The sequence below is a fragment of the Schistocerca americana genome, chromosome 2, assembly GCF_021461395.2.
Source record: "Schistocerca americana isolate TAMUIC-IGC-003095 chromosome 2, iqSchAmer2.1, whole genome shotgun sequence".
In the NCBI taxonomy this organism is placed as follows: Eukaryota; Metazoa; Arthropoda; class Insecta; order Orthoptera; family Acrididae; genus Schistocerca; species Schistocerca americana.
The window spans coordinates 589,174,181-589,197,252 of NC_060120.1; the positions used below are offsets into that span (position 1 = coordinate 589,174,181).

The window sequence follows — 23,072 nt, forward strand, 5'->3', positions numbered from 1 at the left end:
ATAAACATGCAGTCATCATCATCATCATCATCATCGTCATCATCTATCATCATCAATGAAATTTGTCATGTTCCAGCGAAATTAACGTAAGCTGATGGCCGCTTAACGTTTCTTTCTCTAGAAAAATGAACAACCAGAACGAAGGAAAGTGCTTAGCTTGGGAAACATCTCAGCTTTGGCACATCAAGAGCCACAGGCAGACTCTTCTTTGACTTTCATTCGTTTCATACCAGTCGGAAGTCCTTTGAAGTAACCAAATAAAAACAAAGAAATCCACAACAGTTCTCTACAAATTCTATGTGTCACTTCTTAAACTAGTCGTGCGTTGTCCTAAAGCAAAGGAAAATTCGAATTCATATGAAAAACTAAACATTTTCAGATGAGCAATAGTAAAACAAAGCATCAAATGAAAAGGACTGCGGTTAGGCACACCCTAGCCAGTTGCAGTACAAAGTACCTTAAATCACGTATTCATAATATTTTTCGCAGGAAACGACGACCACTGAGCCATGATCTATTAACCTCGGCTAAAGAGTTATTGGTTGTAAAGGTAATGGATTTGTGTGTGGGGCTATAGCAAAGATGGTCAGCCATCATGAATTCAAAAAGAGAAGAACGCTCAGAAGCCTGACACAGTGTAGGGACAGCGAACAGCAGTTTGGGAGAGACGTCGTAAGTCTGTTCTTCACTCCAAATATAGCCTCGCGCTAACTCCATTACACGAGTGCCTATCTTAGGAGTTGCGCTAGTAGGAACTATTTGTTACACGAGTTATCGGTGCATCTAATAGTTTTCACTGATATAGTTCCGCCATAATACGAGTGCCTGATATTCCCTTGTTTTGGGTGTAGTGTCACCGTGATACCAAATGACTAACTGCTCAAGATTCGCTGCAGCACATGGTTGTAGTTGCCTTCAGGAAACCATTCAGCCGATTGGCTGTAATTACATACGGCAATTTACTCCAGAGGGAGTCACCTGCAACATTAACTGTATTGCTTCTGATTCCATGACAGATGTTTCACAACTACTCTATCACAATAAGTAGCCTATAAAGGATATTAAAGTATGTTGTTGTCTCACAACACTGTCATTAAAAATTCATTTGAGGTAAGACCGCAGTCAACTCTTTTTACACAGTTTATCTTGTTCACTGTCTTATCATTATTAAACTCTGATCTTCAGGCCGTAAAGAGGGACTGTAATGACTAATAACTCACATCGGTGTACAGAAAGAGTATTTAGTGACTGACAGCAAGGACAGCTAAAAATGACTTGATATTGCTTTGGGCACTTACCTGCTGCTGAATCGCCCCATGCAAAGTCAGTGTAGTCGGATCTAGAATTCTCCACCAGCGGCCCCTAGAATAATTGGTATGTCTTAGAATGCAAAATAATTCTAAAACATGTTACACAAGTGTAAAATGAAGTTAAACATTTCCTATGAGACGAAACATATAGAGAAACATGTGAAAAATGTACCATCTTGTACTATGTTACTTAGAAATGCTACACCAACGTTTCTAAAATCTATAGAAGACAAATTGTAGGGATAAATTTCGTTACTTCCTAGGTTTGCCGTATCTCCTCATCGACGTCACGAAGATACCACACTGGTTGTGACACGAAATATATTACTAGGAATACAGGGAAGGACGGACACAACGACTGAAATGAGTGGCTGAAGACAGAATTCCATGGCGCTAAAGTATATGACTTGCGCGTAGTTACAAGTTTTAATTTTGAAACATATTATAGTTATGTCAGATACTGTAATATGTTTTGAAATTACCACTTGTAATTATGTGTAGGTCATAAATGGTAGCGTCGTAGCACTTTACTCCATCCAGAGTAGGACTGAAAACCTATATGTCTTCTAAATTTGTCTTTGCCTAAGGTTGACATTAGCTCCTATAGATAGTGTAAGGAAAATCTACATACATTTTGTAATAGATTATGTTATTACGACTTGCAGTTATGTATCGGCCACGCACGGCGGGGCCACAGCACTTACGGCATCTAGCGTCAACAGGCTCTCTTATGTGGTGCATAAAATGCGTGTTTGACCGTCAGCTGTTTTTATTTTAAATCCAAATATCAATATGTTTCAGTCTTGGACCATCTTCACGGGTAAGGGTTAAAATGGTTTAAGCCACCATATTACATTTCTCGTTACTTAAATAATATGTAGAGCATGTATATCGATATACGACACAGCAAACATACGAAAAGTACAAATGCACATGGCAGCAGTGAAGAGAAGATGAGGACTATCTTTCTCAGTATTGCTCTGTGTGTATTTAGTATTTGTATTTTCGCTTATAAGAGTCCTGTGTCGTGTATTGATATTTATGACATGCTCTACACATTATTTAAGTAATTATAATGTTATGGGATGGCTTAAATCATTTTAACCCTTATTCGTGAAGATGGTTCAAGACCGAAACCAGTTGACATTTGGGTTTAAAATAGAAACAGCTGATGGTCAAACATACATTTTATGTACATTACTTGACGACTGTTGATAGTCACCTTCCAAAAATGTCTCTTATGAGGGCCTACCTGCCAACCACAACACTCGTCTTCAAGCAGCATACATGTTAGGTCATAAAGTTGTCCGATGAGTGGACTAGTAAACTATGTTTCTTTCGATGTCAACCGACATTCTTGTGAGAGTTGTATATTCGCTTTACACTAAATGGTATATATTTTGTTTTAAATGTGTATTTTGCTCAACCATGTTTTAACATAGGTTCTCTTTTAAGACACTTGTATAAACTTGCAAGGTTATAAAAAAATTTCTGTTACCAATTTGTCACCAGGTCATCTGAAGATGGGCAGAGCCTGAAATGTGTAATGATTAATAAGTGTCTCTAGAAACATCCTGTGACTAATATTTTGCGACAAAACAGCTATATGATAGCGATTGTCATAAATTTCTTATGGAATCAAAGTTGGTTTGTAAATTTTGTTATTATTGTATTTGTAATTCAATCAATGTACTGTAAAAGTAATGTTTAAAATCAAATCATGAATTCACCAAAGGCTGCTGTGTTACGTGTATTTACAAATGCACATCCAGCTTCTCTCAAGTAACCATATTTGAGTCACGGATGAACATTAAAAAGGTAAAGCTCGGCCTATGGCGCTGTCGGACCATTTACCACCGACGGCCGGCAAGTCTTTCTCTGTCAGTGGCACCATTCAGATGCTGTGTGTGGTCAGCGCACCACTCCCCATCCGTAGTCAGCTTTCCAGACCTCGGAGCCGCTGCTTCTCACTCTAGCAGCTCCTCAGTTGGTCTCACGAAACTTGGTGCATCCCGTGCACACCTCTCACCTAGCAAAAATCGCTGATAGTCCCGATACGTACTACATTATGTTAAAGAAAGGTACCTTCGCCTAAGCTACATAATTATTATCAGTTGCAGCATCTGTCACTTATACATGCATTAGTTATCGCACAGATTATTCCGACTGTCAATAAGTGCACCGATCGACAGTTCATTGTAGTGTTCAAAATGATTTTGCGAAATGTATTTGGATGGAGGTACTATGTCGTTTGTCTCTTATTGGAATGAACGCACCCTGATGAAAACCACTATCGTGGCCGCATTTTACCTATCAACACAGACAGCTGACAGTAAACATACGTGCTAACCGACCTGGGCGGCCACCAGTGAGGCGAGCAGGACACATAGTAGCTGCTTCATCGCGAATCAACTGCTCAGCGCTCCATTGTGTGTGGTATTTATCAGCATGCGTGCTTAGAGGCGCCTCGTGCTGCTGAACGTGACACGGTATCCTTATCACTTACGGATTTTTGACGGCATTGTCAACAGTGTGCACATATAGATAGGCTTGCCCTTTGTGGAGCGTCTCGAGATTAAATAGGATCAAACCCTTATCCGCTGTGTTGCACATGGACACTGACCGTACTGGATGCGGTGAGGATATGTTAAGACACTCGACGAATATAAGACCAGAGCACCGTTCGACTGTGTTCGACCTTTCTGAATTCGTTTCACGTAACTACTGGAGTGATTTCGGTTCGCAGCACAAGAACATCTGTTACATAAAAGAGTTGTATTTTTCTTAGTCATAAAAAATGGCACATAAATGTTATTGAGTAATACAGCCTGTTCGTTCCCGCTTAATCGGCTTTTCCACGTGACTAAATCTATGCGATCTCAACTGTGGAGATAGTAAGTCCAGGTAGACAGCTAAAGGAAACAAATTCCGTAATTTGTCGAGCTCAGGCGCATACATCGAACGCGGGCACCCTTTGGGAATCTCTTCCATGCTATCCCAGCCATCTATCGCTCACGTAAAACGCTGAATGCTGTAAGGGCGGATTTCGGTGATCATTGTGTTGTCCAGCTGTGTCACGTATGCCACGACATTCTTCATATGGCACCGTAGTTTCTTTAAGTTCTTCTGTCATGCTTATACAGTCACAATCAAATTTTTTCTTTCGAAGACCATGGCTGGAGTCGCAACTGTGGACAGACCTTCTTCATTTTCGGCATTGCAGTGTGAGACAAGTGCAACTATTAGGTGTGAGTTGCGTCAGTAGCTTTATAAAAGTGGTTCAAATGGAAGTGTCAAGTACAGAGCTCTTCCATGACATGATGGTTCAAAAATGGTTCAAATGGCTCTGACCACAATGGGACTTAACATCTGAGGTCATCAGTCCCCTAGCACTTAGAACTACTTAAACCTAACTAACCTAAGGACATCACATACTTCCATGCCCGAGGCAGGATTCGAACCTGCGACCGTAGCGGTCGCGCAGTTCCAGACTGAAGCGCCTAGAACCGCTCGGCCATAGCGGCCGGCTCCTCTACAACGGGAAGGAGTTCTTTTCTAACCAAGCTTTACTTGTCTGAAGTATCTATGGACTGCATTGTCGGTACATCGCTTTAGATTTCTGGCTCGCAATCCTGACTTAAGTTTCAGGAAACCAGAAGCCACATCCGGGGCGCAAGCTGTGGGATTCAGTAAAGTTACAGTATCAAAGTTTTTTGACTTATTGACTAGAGTTATCGACGAAAAAAAATATAACTCCCGAGAAAGAATTTACAACCGTGGTGACACCAGTATAATTGACGTACCAAAGCAGCACTCAAAAATTATTGCAAGTAAAGAGCAGCTTCAACTTGGAGTTCTCACATCGACGGAATGTGGGAATACAGTGACAGCTGAAATTTGTTGTTGTTCAGCAGACGGAAGATTCATGTTTCCGATGTTGATGTATCCCAGGGAAAAGGAACAACAATAAAGCGAATCTGGTTTGCCAGCAGGTTGAGTCGAAGCACTAGAATCTGGATGGATACAAGCAAAACATACTTAAGCTAATTCCGCAAAGTCACCAACTTCTATTATACAAAGATAGAAAATCCTGTTCTGCTGCTCCTTGGTGGGTATGTCTCTCGTGTGAAAAACTTGGAAGTGACGCAACTAGCTCAGAACTATTTTACTGTGCTTTCCGCCACATTGCTCGCATAAACTTCGACCACTGGATACAGCATTTACAAACGGCTTGAACGTTTATGACATCGTCAGTGTGGGGGCGATATTTAGTGTTACGAACAATGAATTAATCTTCAACAGCCAAGATCGTTAAAATCATTTATACATGTACATTACCGGTTTCGGCAAATCTCTGTTGCCACCTTTGGATCTGCAAAAGATGGGGCCGAAAACGCTAGCATACAGCAACTAACATAATAGCACAGATAATTAAATCCAAGATTTGTAGTTCATGGAATAACAATATGTTTATATCTGTCCTCGGGACCGTTGACCATGCAGTTTGGTCTCCCCCCCCCCCCCCCCCTCTCACCCCCTTTTAAACCAGCCAAATATCTCCTCCTTCAGTATAGTAAGTGGTGCTATATAATTCATGTTCGTGTTAGTATTGTGAGCTATACCAGAAGTCGGCATGTCAGTTTTAAAATAACAGTTACGTACACGCATGTTATTGTGCCGATTACAACTGCTCACATACATCACAATTTGGCAGCTGACAGATCCTAGCGTAAACTTTCTTAGTGATACAAAGTACATCACATGGCGCATTGATAATACGAATCGTATAAAAAGCACGTTTGCTAAGAAAAAAGCGAAATACTAGGTGTAGCTTCAGGGGTAAATAGATACTCTGTATATTTTCCAGATGAAAAATTTCATTATTTTTCAGATGAAAAGTATCACTATTTATTAACTGCACCTATAATTTCGTACATTTATGAATGTAATAAAATTTCTTCTCACATACGACATTATAAGACTCAACTAGAATTTTTTTTAAAAAAGTTATAGGTTTATCTTATGTAATTTGATATCAAAAATTGTCAAAAAATTAGAAAAAGTTTTTTAGATAAAGATTGGTATATAATGTAATTATATATGGAAATTTGTCTTAAGGGTTTGTTGAAAAATGTTTTAAAATTGTGATGATCTGGACACTGGCCTTATCCTGTTACATGACCGCCATATTTGGCATTAGTCATTTAGGGTGAATACCACGTGAATGTAATTGTCCTAGCACAGGCATACGAAAGAGTGAACTGGCAATGTTAGAATTGTACAAATGTGTGTGAATTCCTAAGGGACCAAACTGCTGAGGTCATCGGTCCCTAGACACACACACTACTTAAACTAACTTATGCTAAGAACAACACACACACTCATGCCCGAGGTAGGACTCGAACCACCGGCGGGAGGGGCAGCGCAATCCGTGACATGGCACTTCTAACCGCGCGGCCACTCGGCGAGGAGGCAATGCTAGATCATGAGCTCAGTTCCAGAGTTATCGCAATCATATTAGCCATAGGAAGAGTGTTCACTTAGATGTCAGGTGATCCGATTGCACATAGGCGTCAGGTTGTTGAGTTGTCATGGATAAGCTCGTGTAAACACCGCAGTTGATAGCAAAAGATCTAACAGTAAATAGTTCCACTGTTGATACACACACTCTGAATGTATTCTTGATGAACTATCATATCTGTGCCTGTAGATATCGAACTATTCCTGCATGTGTTAAAATCAACGTACCTATGATACCATTGGATGTACGTAGAGAGCCATTAAATGGTTATGAGTTGCCATATTGTTTGTGACTTTGTATAAAGAAAAATTTGGTAAAGAACTTTTATAAAATGTTTTTAAAAATTTTTTTCAAGTGAAAGAGGTAGGTTTACATATAAATTATGCTCTATGATGTTGCACATGACTTTACATACTGATTTTTTAATACTGTGGAATACTGACTTGTCTTATATGTTATGATAATAACGTAGGCATATGTAAGTATTTGAAGTAGTAGATCCCTGCCCTAATCTAATTGACATGATAATATCGATTCGCACTGCCATTCCGCCATCTGATGTACTTACGTATCACGAAGAATGTTTACGTTGGATCTGTCAGCTGTAAAGTGGCGATGTATGGTTGAAATGGCTCTGAGCACTATGGGACTTAACATCTGAGATCATCAGTCTCCTAGAACTTAGAACTACTTAAACCTAACTAACCTAAGGACACCACACACATCCATGCCCGAGGCAGCATTCGAACCTGCGACCGTAGCAGGAGTGCGGTTCCGGACTGAAGCGCCTAGAACCGCTCGGCCACCGTGGCCGGCGGCGATGTATGGAGCACTTGCACTCGGAGCAATAACTTGTGTGTACATAGCTGTTACTTTAAAACTGACATACCGACTTATAATGTAGCTCACGATACCGATAAGGAGAAACATTGTACAGCACCATATATTGTATTGAAGTTGAAGATTGTGTAATGATGTAAATATAGATATGTTAATATTCCATGTATTGCAAGTGTAGGATATTATTATGTGTGGTGTTATATTAGTTGCTGCATCCTAATATTTTCGGTCCCATCTTTTGTAGATCCGGAGATGGCAACAGAGAACAGTCGAAACCGGTGATCTATATAAATACAGGGCTATTACAAATGATTGAAGCGATTTCATAAATTCACTGTAGCTCCATTCATTGACATATGGTCACCACACACTACAGATAGGTAGAAAAACTCATAAAGTTTTGTTCGGCTGAAGCCGCACTTCAGGTTTCTGCCGCCAGAGCGCTCGAGAGAGCAGTGAGACAAAATGGCGACAGGAGCCGAGAAAGCGTATGTCGTGCTTGAAATGCACTCACATCAGTCGGTCATAACAGTGCAACGACACTTCAGGACGAAGTTCAACAAAGATCCACCAACTGCTAACTCCATTCGGCGATGGTATGCGCAGTTTAAAGGTTCTGGATGCCTCTGTAAGGGGAAATCAACGGGTTGGCCTGCAGTGAGCGAAGAAACGGTTGAACGCGTGCGGGCAAGTTTCACGCGTAGCCCGCGGAAGTCGACGAATAAAGCAAGCAGGGAGCTAAACGTACTACAGCCGACGGTTTGGAAAATCTTACGGAAAAGGCTAAAGCAGAAGCCTTACCATTTACAATTGTTACAAACCCTGACACCCGATGACAAAGTCAAACGCTTTGAATTTTCGGCGTGGTTGCAACAGCTCATGGAAGAGGATGCGTTCAGTGCGAAACTTGTTTTCAGTGATGAAGCAACATTTTTTCTTAATGGTGAAGTGAACAGACACAATGTGCGAATCTAGGCGGTAGAGAATCCTCACGCATTCGTGCAGCAAATTCGCAATTCACCAAAAGTTAACGTGTTTTGTGCAATCTCACGGTTTAAAGTTTACGGCTTTTTCTTCTGCGAAAAAAACCTTACAGGACACGTGTATCTGGACATGCTGGAAAATTGGTTCATGCCACAATTGGAGACCGACAGCGCCGACTTCATCTTTCAACAGGATGGTGCTCCACCGCACTTCCATCATGATGTTCGGCATTTCTTAAACAGGAGATTGCAAAACCGATGGATCGGTCGTGGTGGAGATCATGATCCACAATTCATGTCATGGCTTCAACGCTCTCCCGACTTAACCCCATGCGATTTCGTTCTGTGGGGTTATGTGAAAGATTCAGTGTTTAAACCTCCACTATATAAAGGCACATTTGCATGCCGTGCGTGAGTTTCCTCGGAAACGCGAAATCTTAATTAGATAATTAATCTCTGACAAATAAATAAAGCCTATGGCACAGAACTGCAGCGCTATGTCGCTGATAAAACAAAAAACACAATTACGATACTCTTATGTTTCATTAAGAAGGAGAGGTCTTGGATAAGTGGTGCGGGAAGCACGTATATTTCATTGTCTGGCACACCGCCATATTTGATGTTATATAAGAACACTGCGAGTTGCAATCTTACTAGGCACTCGATTCTGTAAAGAATTTATATTTATGAAAGTAAGTAGAATTATTTAACTGTAGGCTTATTGGTTGAATATATCTGATTTAACTAACTGTGTAAACTTTTTATGTTTAGTAGACAGTCACCTCTGTACGACGTATTGACATGGCTGGCAAAATTACTCTAATATTGAGAATTTAGATTTGAGTCCGCACCTACCGCAGCAGTCTTTGGAAACGATTTAAATACGAAGTCCGATTATTTGAGTCTTATTTCACGGTCAACTACGAATAACACTGCATTTACGAAAAAGCCATTGTCAAGCGTCTGATACCAAATAATTAAACGTCCACGTTCCAGATAAGCAAATATTAATTACAACCAATCACTATCATACAGATAAAATAATTAATATTTTATTTTATTTATTTTATATTCGCGACTGCGTGTCGGACTTGTTATTTTGTCATTTGTTACATTGTTCTCTTTGTTTCATGTGAAAAATCAACTTTCTGGACCTGGACTTGACTATATGAGAAATAACAAAAATCTGAAGATATTTGCCAATTATAAAATTTTGCGGGAAGACGCAATGAAGCTTCCAGCAAAATAAGGTAAGACGCAGCATCTTTGCATTGGCAGGCTTGACCAGTCGCATAATTCAGTGTATTAGCTCTTCAGTAGATTCTGTAGTATTTTTTTCGCGCGTAGCAGTTTTCAGTGATAAATTTCATTCTCAGTACTTTTCCTTAAACAATAACTACTGCAACAATACCAATACACGAGTGTACAATATGGCCGACTTCTGTACGATACGTTGTAACACGGACATCAGCCATTAACAATAATCCCATATTCAGTTTACATTTCTAAATTAACAAACAGCCATTGTTGCTACGAGCGATTCATGCTCAACTGCATTTTATTTTAAAACCAGTGTCAAACATTATTTTCTTGAACATATATCACGTGTGGCATGGTCATAACTAGAAAACAATACGCAAAGGTGGAACAGCAAAGACATACTATTCAGACGCAATCCGACTCGGACGAGAGACAAGTGTTAGAAAATGACTTTACGACAGCAACCGGTAGTGACGATTCATCAAATATTGACGCAAGTGTTAACGGAAATTTTGACAATAGGCCGTCCACCACAAAAATTTCAAAGTCTCAGTCAGAGCCCATGTTAATACATGACGTCACGTCTAATGACGCGGCGGGGGCAGAGACCTTGCAAACAGTAAACATTGCCAACATGTTACAAATGCTAATGAAACAGAACGCGGAAAACATGGCAACCTTAAAGACACAGTTAAAGACACAAAATGACGAAATTAAATCTGATCTCATAGCAATCAAGACAGGTAATGACACTTTATGTAAACGTGTAGAACTTATAGACGCCACACTGACCAAACAGATGACTGAGCTCAGTACGAAATTTTCCAAGCTTAATACGATACAAGAAAAGACTACAAATGACGTAGCACTTTTACAGACACAATTAAAAAACCTTAATGTCACGTGTGAAGCTCTTACTGAACAAATTCAAACATATCCTTCAGTACACCACAACCTTGAAAAACGAATTACTGACGTGCAGAATAAATTTGACGATGTTGAACAACACCTGACTGACATCTTACGATCTGATGCCACAACTCATTTTCAAAGTATTAATAAAGAATTTCATGATTGGGTAGAGAACAAAGACAAACATTTTGATAGATGCATACGTGAAAATTTACCAACAATTGTGCACGACTCCGTAGCGGAATACATCACTAATAACAAACAGCTGATTAGTGACGCAGTACAATCCGTCACTGCACCCATGAGACAATTCACCGATCAACCACAGTCTGGATGTATCGAAGATATCAGTCAAAATGTACAGTTCAGAAACCAATATACATTCGAGTATGACGCACACATACCGCACACGACAAACACACAAGAACAAAACACACCACGACTGCAACACATACCACGACGTGCAACCACAAACACAAGCTATTATCATGGTAAACCACAGCAACATTATCGTAATTACTCGCCAGCTGAACATTGCAGTAATTACAGTGGAAGAAATCCATATCATAATGCAAAGGAAGAAGAAAGCTTAATAAAACACCGGCAATTTCAGGCTTTTATCCCAGAAAAACGAACCATTCATCCGGTGATTTTTCTTAAATCTTTTAGTAACGCGTTTCCACGCACTTGGAGTGACCGGAAAAAGATTTCATATATTATCGGTTACATCCAAGGCGATGCAGCTGTCTGGGCATACAGTCAAGCTGACGTATGTACCACGTACAGTGAGTTTGAGCGTGCCTTTCTGAACAAATTCTGGTCGCAATCCGTCCAGGAGCGACTCTGGAGACAAATTTTAGAACCTGAAACTTTTAACAGTAAAAATGGTAACTTACGCAGATATTTTGAAAAATACTTGAACATGGGACATTTTTTAGACGAACCAGTCGCAACACGTGATATACTCCGTGCGTTGAAGGCCAAATTGCCTTTCAACATTAAAGAAAAACTCTTACATATTCCGGATGACGATCCAGATTATTTTTTAACAGCTTTAGATTCGGTCGACATGTTACTAGAAGATCAGCGCTTCGCGCGGCAAAACAGCAGCCACAATGTTTATACTAGTGGTATGCAAAACATGCAGGCTTGCCAACTCAATTCTGGCGCGCCCACAGCCCGCATCTCGTGGTCGTGCGGTAGCGTTCTCGCTTCCCACGCCCGGGTTCCCGGGTTCGATTCCCGGCGGGGTCAGGGATTTTCTCTGCCTCGTGATGGCTGGGTGTTGTGTGCTGTCCTTAGGTTAGTTAGGTTTAATTAGTTCTAAGTTCTAGGCGACTGATGACCTCAGCAGTTGAGTCGCATAGTGCTCAGAGCCATTTGAGCCATTTGGCGCGCCCACAGTTGGATACGCAGTACAGCAAAAACAGCAAACTCACATGCCGTCTCAATACGGAAATCAAAATCAACACGCGTATTCCAATATGAACAACAGTTACAACAGTAATAACACTCCATGCGGTAATCCATACAAAAGGCACCGCGGTAATAACAACAACGGTAACAACGGATACAAATGTAACAACAAAAACACAAACAGAAATAGAAATAATAATAACTACGAGCCAAGACAGCATCAAGGCTGGACTCGTAGCAATCAATACTTTCATTCAAACACTGCTTTACCACAGCAGCCACCAGGACAAAATTGGAGCATACCTTACGACCGACAGGTAAGTTATAATGCGCAACAGCAACAACAACCGCAAAAGTTTGGAGATCACAACAGGCAATATCCGAATGTGAATATAATAGAAATGACACCTGATACACAACCTCAATCTGTGTCAGTACCTAATACAAATGCTAATCCAACAAACTAGAAACAGTCACTTCTATGCCCCGGGTCGTGGCTGAAGAATTCTTGGGGGGCGACTTCAATGTTAATCAGTTATTTGACACCACAATTGAACAACAAAATATTGATATGCCTAATAATTCTAAACAAAAACTACCTGTTTTATTTATAAGATACAACCACAATGACAATATATCAGATGAACTTTTGCAAGACAGTACACAATGTCGTTCAAACACAAATGAAATTGTTTTAGCATCTACTACTGGTGTAGTAGGTGGGATTCCAACTACTATTATCGTAGATACAGGTGCAGCTGTGAGCGTTTTGTCTTTTAATTTCTATAAAAAGATGTGTGAATTGGAGCCTGTGCCTGAGTTTCCTGCCCAAAACTGTAAAATAACTACTGCTCTAGGTAATAAGTCATGTAGGGTTACGAAGCAAGTTTTTGTAAACATTAAAATAGGGAATGGAACCGTACAATGGCCATTCCTGGTTGTACAAAACCTTGTGACAAATTGCATATTAGGAATAGATATTATGAGCGAGAAGGACTGCATTATAGACTTCTCCAAAGGTAAATGCATTTTAAATGATAAAGGCAGTGTAATTATTATTGATTTGGACAGGAGAACTCTAAAGCATGACAAACACTGTACAGGGTACAAGGTTCAGTTAGTACTTGACAATGACATTCAAGACACGCACACACACTCATCTGACACAGAGCTAATGGACTTGAAAACATTGCTTGATCATAAGATAAATGAAGCTACAGCCCTCAGTGTACATGAACGTATAAAACTACAGGAAGTGTTATCCAAATATTTACAAGTTTTTACCAAACGATTAGGTGTTATCAACACGTATGTGTACAAGATTGAAGTTAAGCCTCACAAGATCTTCTACCACAAGACATATAACGTACCGTTATCTCAACGACCTGCTGTGTGGCAAGAATTAAAACAAATGTTAGACTGGAAGGTCATTGAACCATCCACCTCACCTTACTGTAGTCCTCTACTTGTTGTCAAAAAATCAAATGGTAGCATTAGGCTAGTGTTAGACGCACGAGCAATTAATGAAATAATTTTACCGGTTCACACAAAACCCGAAAATTTAGAAGAGCAATTACAGAAATTTCTAGATGCAAAATATTTTTCCACAATAGATCTCGCTAATTCATTTTGGCAAGTAGGCATCACACCTGATTCTCGGAAATATACTGCATTTATGTTCGGGGGGCGAACCTATCAGTTTTGTGCTCTACCCTTCGGATTGAATGTCAGTTCTGGGGTATTCATTACAGCCCTGGATACCGTGCTTGGCGATGATTTAGTTGAGACAGTCACACACTATGTAGATGATATACTGATAGCTACACAGTCTTGGAATGAACACGTTGACACACTTCAAAGAATTTTAGAAAGATTTGCACAAGCTGGAGTCACAGCCAATCTTAGAAAATCAAAATTTGGTTGCAGTGAGATAAAATATTTAGGACATATCATTAATTCACAGGGCATACGTCCTGATCCCAGTAAATTAGATGCTATCAGAAACTTTCCTAGCCCTCGAACTAAAAAGCAGTTAAAATCATTCCTTGGGCTATGTTCATTTTTCAGACGTTTTTTACCACAACCACTTTTGAACAGTAAACATCTGCTAAATCTACTCGGAAAGAATCAAGTTTGGATCTGGTCGCAACAGTGCCAGAATGACTTTGATACAATTAAACATGCTTTAGTGAATGCAAACATATTGAGCCATCCAGATTTCAATTTAGATTTTTGTATGACTTGTGACGCTTCACGTACTGGGTTGGGCTGTTGCTTATTTCAAGTTGTAAAGAATAAAGAGAAGGAACAGATAAGAATTATTGGGTTTGCAAGTCGTACTCTAACTGAATGTGAGCGTACATACTCCACTACTGAGTTAGAAACACTTTCCATAGTCTGGGCATTCAAGAAATTCAATTATTATTTATTTGGAAAACATACAGTAATTTATACCGATCACCAGGCCCTGACATTTTTGTTAACTTGTAAACTTGTACATCCTAGACTATCACGATGGGCAGCTACACTTCAGAACTACTCTTTTGAAATTAAGTACATAAAAGGTAAGGACAACACCATTGCCGACGCTTTGTCTAGACTTCCACAAGGTATGAATGAAACCAACAGTGACTTAGAAAATATAAACGACTACAGGATTCTCTTAATGCAAGACAACAAGTATCACCAATATTATATTGATATGTGCAGAAACATGGCTAAATTACAAAAATCTGATCCTCACTGGTATAAGATAACAACATTACTGGTAGAAAAACACAATCATCCTTTGACTAGGTATTACAAGTTACACAATGATGTGTTATTTTATCGCCGACATCCACTAACTGGTGTGTATGCATTCCCAAAGAGTCTGAACGTAATCTGATTTGGCACACACACTTAGTTTGGGGTCATTATGGGACGAAAAAGTGTTTGGCAAAGCTCAGCACATACTGTTATCTTAGCAATATGAGAAGAAAAATTTACAGGGAACTGAAAACATGTGTCATATGTCAAAAATCAAAACCTCAGAATTTATCCACAAAAACAGATTTACATTCTATTTTACCGAGTAAACCCCTGGAAATTCTATGTACTGACATCAGTGGACCGCATCCAGCAAGCTCTGGAGGTGTCAAATATATCTTAGCTTTTTACGATATATTTTCTAAACATGTAAAACTTTATGCTTTAAAATCCGCCACTGCAAATGCTATAATACGAAGATTCTCAAGTGATTACCTGACGCTCGTGGGAAAACCTAAAGCAATTCTGTCAGATAATGCAGCATACTACTTTGGGTACTAATGGAGAAATTTCTTGAAGGACAATAACATTAAAAGTATATTTATTTCAAAGTTTAGTCCACAATGTAACGCGACTGAAAGACTTTTCCGAGAACTAAACCGATTCATGAGGACCTATATTTCATCAAAACATACTAATTGGGTGTCCTACCTAAGTCTTTTCGAAGACGTACACAATAACTTAAATATTTACAATACAAATTACACACCTAACGAGATCATGTTCAGTTGCAAACAGAACGATCAATGGATAGAACCATTACCTAAGTTGTCAGACAAGGAAATCACACCTGAACAGAAAATAAAAGAAGTATTGACTACACTGGCACATCACGCACAGATACGAAACAAACATCACACAAACATAATAAAAAGAAAACAAAAATTCAAGGTAGGAATGCTTGTACTACTTCGTACTCATCATAAATCTGTAGCACTCAAACGACGCAATGCTAAGTGGCGTCTGCTATATGAAGGACCTTACATAATTGTTAACATACCGCATCCTGGTGCGTATCTGTTACAACATCCTAGAACTAACAAAATTATTGGGCTATACGCACACCGAGATCTTAGAGCATTTATGCAAAATAATGTCAAAGTCATACCCATGAAAACATTGCTAAGCAACTCGCAAAACTCTGTTTGCTACAACACAGATAATAAGTAGTATAGAAAATTTTCATTTCAGCGGTTCCAGTGACGCAGTTGAAGACAGAAGAACTTTTCTTTCAACGCCGCGGCACCACCGAGAAGACTGAATATTAAAGTAAAATTTATGATTACGTAGCAGTGAATGATATATTAATTTTTCACGGAACATTTGTGACTGTAGGTACCACTGACTTGGTATGACACCTGACAAACCGACAGACGTCATCTGTGAAGCGATCTTTTACTTCGAGAAATAGATTAGACGCACATCTCTCAGCAAGAAAAGCATCTACCAGTAGCCAAGGCCACACAGACACTATACACACACGCACAAAACGCGAGGAATCTAACAGCTTTCCGTCTCTTATTATTTTGAATATTTATTGAGTAGTGGAAACGCCTGGTCTTGCCTACTGATGTAGTGAATGTTGTGTCTAACCTATCTTAATTTCAGGTGACATCACAAAAAAAAAATCGATAAAATCCCAGCAAAACCGTTAAAGAGGACGTAAATATCTGCAATTCATGTAATCAAATGTGACACAATGTAATAATTTATAGCTATGTAATGATGATGTAAACATGTTTATGTGTAACTGTATTATGTTTATGCTAAGAAAATATGTGACGTGTATATGTATGATTACTTATGTTTTTTTTAACTGATGTATAATGTAACTGTTACTATGTGAAAATTTGAACAATAACGAGTGCCAAAATGTAAAAAAAAAACTTAAAAAAAAATGCGTAGTGAACCACTGTTCACGGACATTAACGTACATTACCAAGTCTGCAACTACGCAGAAACCTATGTGAAAGAAACTGTTAATGACATTCATGATGCATCGTACCTTTGCAAACGCGATGAACGATTTCTTCGATAAGTAACTACGAACATTTAGGTGAGCTATATTTAAAAAAAAAAAAAAACTGAAAATTTGAAGTGCGTAATTGGTGCATCGTCTAGTGACATTACTACAGTATCTAACTTCAAGATGTTAACTGGATTAAATGGTCACAACGTGCCTGTCCAGAAAACAACACGACGAGTGGAAGAATTTTGGTTGGAACTTCAGGGAATGGAATGTTCTCGAAATGTGATGGACACACTTACCTGGACTATCCAAGGATCGACGCCAGCTATGTGCCGTCCGAGGTTCTGCAACCAAGCTTCCACGGAATGTCGAAAACGAACTGCATATGGACCAATTACTCGACGGGTCACGTCTGACCTGTAATAAACAGTGCCTTTTGTCACAACGAACTGCATCACAACGACTATAATGGAAATAGGAAATGGACATGCTTATGTATCAATCACGTTGTTATACAGCGATGTTACTGTGATAAAAAAAAAAAAATCTTTACCACGACGACACTAACCTGTGAGAAATTATTGTGCAGCAGATGAATATAAACTGTAATAACGACACGATGTGTATAGGTCAACGCACCTGAAACATAAAGACATTTTTCTTTGAAGCATTTCAATGCAATACTATGTAACTAAGAACATTCAACAATCTAAAGTTGTACTGTATTATAACAAACATTGTAATTTTAAAACTAAGTTACCTGTCATAGAATGTAGTCTTCATATGTAATCTTGGTGGAATATTTTCTTTGTGCAACGACTAAGAAATGCGCGCGCACACGAACAATATGAACTGCAATACTGTGCCACGTGATCTAAATTTACGATATAACGGCAGTGCCGGAGACATACTGACGCTTCTGCGCATGCGCGCCCTCTATTTTGCCAACATAAGAACTTTTGCGGCGCACGCGCGTCATTCAGATTTTGTATATAATATACTGTATAATGTATGTCATGTAAATAGTTGTAGATAACTTAGATTTTCTTGTGCCTTTAGGTGAATTGCTCGCCTGCAGGTGTGTCCTTTCGCCTCGCAATTCAGGGGGCAATATAAAGGCACATTTGCGTGCCGTGCGTGAGTTTCCTCGGAAACGCGAAATCTTAATTAAATAATTAATCTCTGACAAATAAATAAAGCCTATGGCACAGAACTGCAGCGCTATGTCGCTGATAAAACAAAAAACACAATTACGATACTCTTATGTTTCATTAAGAAGGAGAGGTCTTGGATAAGTGGTGCGGGAAGCACGTATATTTCATTGTCTGGCACACCGCCATATTTAATGTTATATAAGAACACTGCGAGTTGCAATCTTACTAGGCACTCGATTCTGCAAAGAATTTATATTTATGAAAGTAAGTAGAATTATTTAACTGTAGGCTTTTTGGTTGAATATATCTGATTTAACTAACTGTGTAAACTTTTTATGTTTAGTAGACAGTCACCTCTGTACGACGTATTGACATGGCTGGCAAAATTACTCTGATATTGAGAATTTAGATTTGAGTCCGCACCTACCGCAGCAGTCTTTGGAAACGATTTAAATACGAAGTCCGATTATTTGAGTCTTATTTCACGGTCAACTACGAATAACATTGCATTTACGAAAAAGCCATTGTCAAGCGTCTGATACCAAATAATTAAACGTCCACGTTCCAGATAAGCAAATATTAATTACAACCAATCACTATCATACAGATAAAATAATTAATATTTTATTTTATTTTATTTATTTTATAACTACCAAGAAACGTGCCAGAACTGCGAGCTCGCATCAACGATGCTTTCGAACTCATTGATGGGGACATGCTGCGCCGAGTGTGGGAGGAATTTGATTATCGGCTTGATGTCTGCCGAATCACTAAAGGGACACATATCGAACATTTGTGAATGCCTAAAAAAACTTTTTGTGTTTTGTATGTGTGTACAAAACATTGTGAAAATATCTCAAATAATAAAGTTATTGTAGAGCTGTGAAATCGCTTCAATCATTTGTAATAACCCGATAAATGATTTTAGCGATCTTGGTAGTTGAAAATTTATTCACTGTTCATGAATCCCTTGAGTTTGTATTATGAAGACGAAGTGAGAAGAATTTTAAGTTGAACCGAAGAAAAGCCGTCACTTTGTGGCAAATCTCATCCTTCTTTGGGCAAGTTTTTTTGTACGTTGCGAATCTGAGAACTTAAATGAAACAATAAAAAAACTGGTATTTGGCCAACGAATTTCAACATCTTCTCAGTCGATGACTTCCTTCCAGCTGCGACGACTTGTATTACGATTGAGGCAGCAAGCACTTCCACTAAAATCCTTCTTTGAATCGTTCAGCAAATCTAGCCACTAATCCTCCTACTGACCCCTCAAATCTACCTCCTGAACTCCTGCAAACTAATTGAAGTGGTATATTACAAACCAGTGAACTGGAACGTGGATCTCGGTGTGCTTCGATGCCTGATGCTGCAAATGCGCCCATCGACAACTCCACATGGTCTAGCTTCTCTGCTTTCAGTCCGAAAAATTTTACACCGGTGCCCAGAGTTACACAAGGGCAGAAACGAGTGACAAGTAGAAGAGGTAATACGGCTATTCTCACATCACCTCCCTACAAGAATGAGACGCAAGAAGCGGTCAAAAAATCCCTGGAAGCTAAAGAAGCTAAGGAGAATAGAGCAAAGAGCAGATTTCTAGCTCTAGAAGAGAAGAAGAAAGTGAAAGGAAAAGGCAAAAGTCTTAAAAAAAAGAAGAGGAAGATAAAATAAAAAGAAATTAACTCTATATTGCACGTCAGAACCGGAAGCAATGGGCTCGTAACTTGTGTGCAGGCATAGATAGTGAGGACGATGAAGCCCAACTTATCTGTGAGATGTGTCATCGTAGACATTAAGAAAAAGCTCGTCTGTTCTGCCCCGTGTAGGGAGCAGAAAGGACTTGGACAATTTCTTAGTTTGTTGATATAACGAACGAAATATATTATTTTATGTTATCTTCATTTGCAAACTGTATTACAAAACTTTGAATTAACGGTTCTTATTTTTTCTAAAAGTATTTTCCTCATTGAACCTCAAAAATCTGGCCAAGACGTAAGGTGGTCCGTTTTGCCACGGTCTTCCCCACTATTGCAAAAGTTGAAGGTCTCACTACCATGTTCCACACAAAAAGGAAACAACAAATTTCTTCCCTGGCGTTATCGACAATGCTTACCTTTCACAAGCTGAAAATTGTGTATACAAGCAGAGAGTGGGGTGTTCGTTACTAATCCATAGGAGAAACTGTATTGTTTCGTTATCTGTATCGCAGATGATCATTGATTTGACAAGGAGAATACTGGTAATAGGTGTGCTAATATAACGTCGCATAAATTGTGCTTCAAGATTGCGTACGAGATATCAATATATGACTGAGGAGACCATAAATGAGTGATCATAATATTGAACTCATACTCTGTATCACTTTCAAAATAATCAGACAGTAGATACACAGTAGATGAACGGGACCCTTGAGGTACCTTCACACTGAAAACCAACTCCAACAAACTCGGTTCACAACTGTTTTCAACTCGAAGTTTGTCCTAGTTTTCAACTGTTGTCAACAGTTGTTTGAAGTCACGAGTCTGAACAACTATTTGAGAGAAGTTTTGTCTCGAGTTTTTAGTTTATGGTCAGTGAGAAAAAACACGAGAGAGTTTTGTGACTTTTGCATGCGCATTTGCCGTGTCGTCTGCTGTGTTTCTTACTTCGTCTGCTGCGTTCCTTTCGACAATGGCAACTCACGAGTCGTCAACAGATCGAAAATTCAGGTTCTGTTAGAAATTGAAATGAGAAAACCTCTGTAGGATCCTTCCTATTCTTCATATAAAGACAGATATGAAGGAAAAGATTTTTTGAAAGAAGTTTCGGATAAAATTGGTGTACCGCTTATGGAGTGTGAAAGCAAATGGATAAATCGTGAGCATTGTAAAATGGTCAAAACTAAAAGTGGGTCTGGGACAACTGAGATCTACGTCCCAGAATGGATATTTTACGAGAATATGAAGTATTTGGAGGGCGTGAACAATCCAGGGAGAAAAATATTTACAATCGTAAGTAAAATGTCATTTACTAGCGTAACTGAAGCTGTAAGACTTTTGGTCGGAAATTTTGTAATTACAACTGTATTTTCACCGGAAATTTCTTTCTTTCTCTTGTCATATCATTTTGTCAACATCTGATACAAAGTAGTTTGCAAATTAATGGCTTACATTGTTAATAACTAAAGCTATAAGAGTTTTGTTCGAAAGTTTTTAATTACATTTATCTTTTCACTCGATATCTATTTATTCATATTTCTCTTTCCATTTCGCTTTACCAACATCCGATAAAAGTAGATTGCGGATTCATACCTTATATTCTTTGCTGTTCTTCCTGCGTTGCCTCCCTTTCTCTGAAGACATTTATTTTGTGGAGACATCCTTCAGCGGCCAACCGAAACCTTGTCTGATTCTGGATCTTCCACATCAAAAATGCCAGGTGGTGAGTAAACTGTAGCACTTTCTTTATTTCTTCTAAGAAAACTGTGCAAAGACACAGTTGCAGAAGTTTCTAACGTCGCTTTTTTAGGCCTTAAGCGCATCGTTGTAAGACACCGAAAAACTGCTTACAATATTCCAAAAAAATTTTCCACAGTTTTTCTAGCGCGAGATATTTGGTAATTAAACAATCTTACCTGGCTGCCTTTCTCTTGCCATCCTGCGTATGGTTTCTTCGCGTACTCTGAAAGAGCAAAAGCATCATCTCCCACCATAACAAATGGCAAATCTTCGCAGTCAGACTCCATTTCCATTGATTTTCTGTAACAAAAGATAAAAACGCCGAACGTGTGTTTACAAGAGTTTGAAACTGTTGTCAACATTTTTCAGCAGTTACCAACAGTTGTAAGTTAGCAAAACTCACAACAGTTGCAAGTTGGTCAAACTTACAGCACTTGTATGCTTTTGATGTTTGGAGTTGGTTCTCGGTGTGAAGGTACCTTTATATCATAGCTTTGTTGTCCGTCAGTCTGTCGGGAACGGATAGACGTATCACGATTAAATTTGTGTCACATGTTAAGGCGCACGGTCCCATGGCAATGTATAAAATTGACGTTTCTAAGTCAATGCAATCTAGATACAGCTATTCATGACACGTATTTTGACACTCGCAAACTCACCGATCAAAACCTATAGGATCATTACGTTGGCCTAGACTCATGAAATTTGGCAGAAAGAACGGTTTCACAGTACAACAAAAGGAAATACATATGAAACTGTAAATTTGTAGTTACATCATAGTATTTTTTTTTTAATTTCTAATCTGACTCTCTGTTCCTCCGTCTGTTAAGAACCCTTTTCTCAGGAACGGGTAGACATAACAAGTTGAAATTTATGTCACATACTAAGACCTACAGTCCTTTGGCGGTGTAAAAATCTAAGTTTCTAGGTCAATGAAGTCAAAAGATACGGCCATATATGTCACATTGTTCAATACTCGCAAACTCAATCATCACAATCTGCAGTATACTTCCCGTTGGCCTAGAATCATGGAGTGTATCCAGAAGGAATGCTCCACAGCACGGCCAAAGGAAAAAAATCGGATATTGTTTACTTATATTTATATCAGACGAAAAGAACGTTTTTGCCATTTGTTAGACTGTATGTCTGTCCTACCGTCTGTTAAGACACCATTTCCTTAGGACCATGTAGAAGTATCAAGTTGAAATTTACACTGAAACGCCGAGGAAACTGGTGTAGACATGCGTATTCAGAGATATGTAAACAGGCAGAATATGGCGTTGCAGTGGACAACGCCTATATAAGACAAGTGTCTCGCGCTGTTATTAGATCGGTTACTGCTGCTACAATGGCAGATTATCAAGATTTAAGAGAGTTTGAACGCAGTGTTGTAGACGGCGCATGAGCGATGGGACACAACATCTCCGACGTAACAATGAAGTGGGTATTTTCCCATACTGCCATT

General features: G+C 39.1%; 1 protein-coding gene across 1 annotated transcript in view; it reads right to left on the reverse strand.

The window, feature by feature from the left end:
• Positions 1-21,894, reverse strand: part of LOC124594211 (collagenase-like) — a 51,912-nt gene extending 30,018 nt beyond the window's left edge. The window contains exons 1-3 of the mRNA XM_047132571.1: positions 21,784-21,894; positions 19,496-19,684; positions 1,299-1,362 (exon numbers count right to left, since the gene is read on the reverse strand). Coding sequence (XP_046988527.1) covers positions 1,299-1,362; positions 19,496-19,684; positions 21,784-21,894 — 364 coding nt within the window. The remainder of the gene's footprint in view (positions 1-1,298; positions 1,363-19,495; positions 19,685-21,783) is intronic.
• Between the last annotated feature and the right edge of the window lie 1,178 nt (positions 21,895-23,072).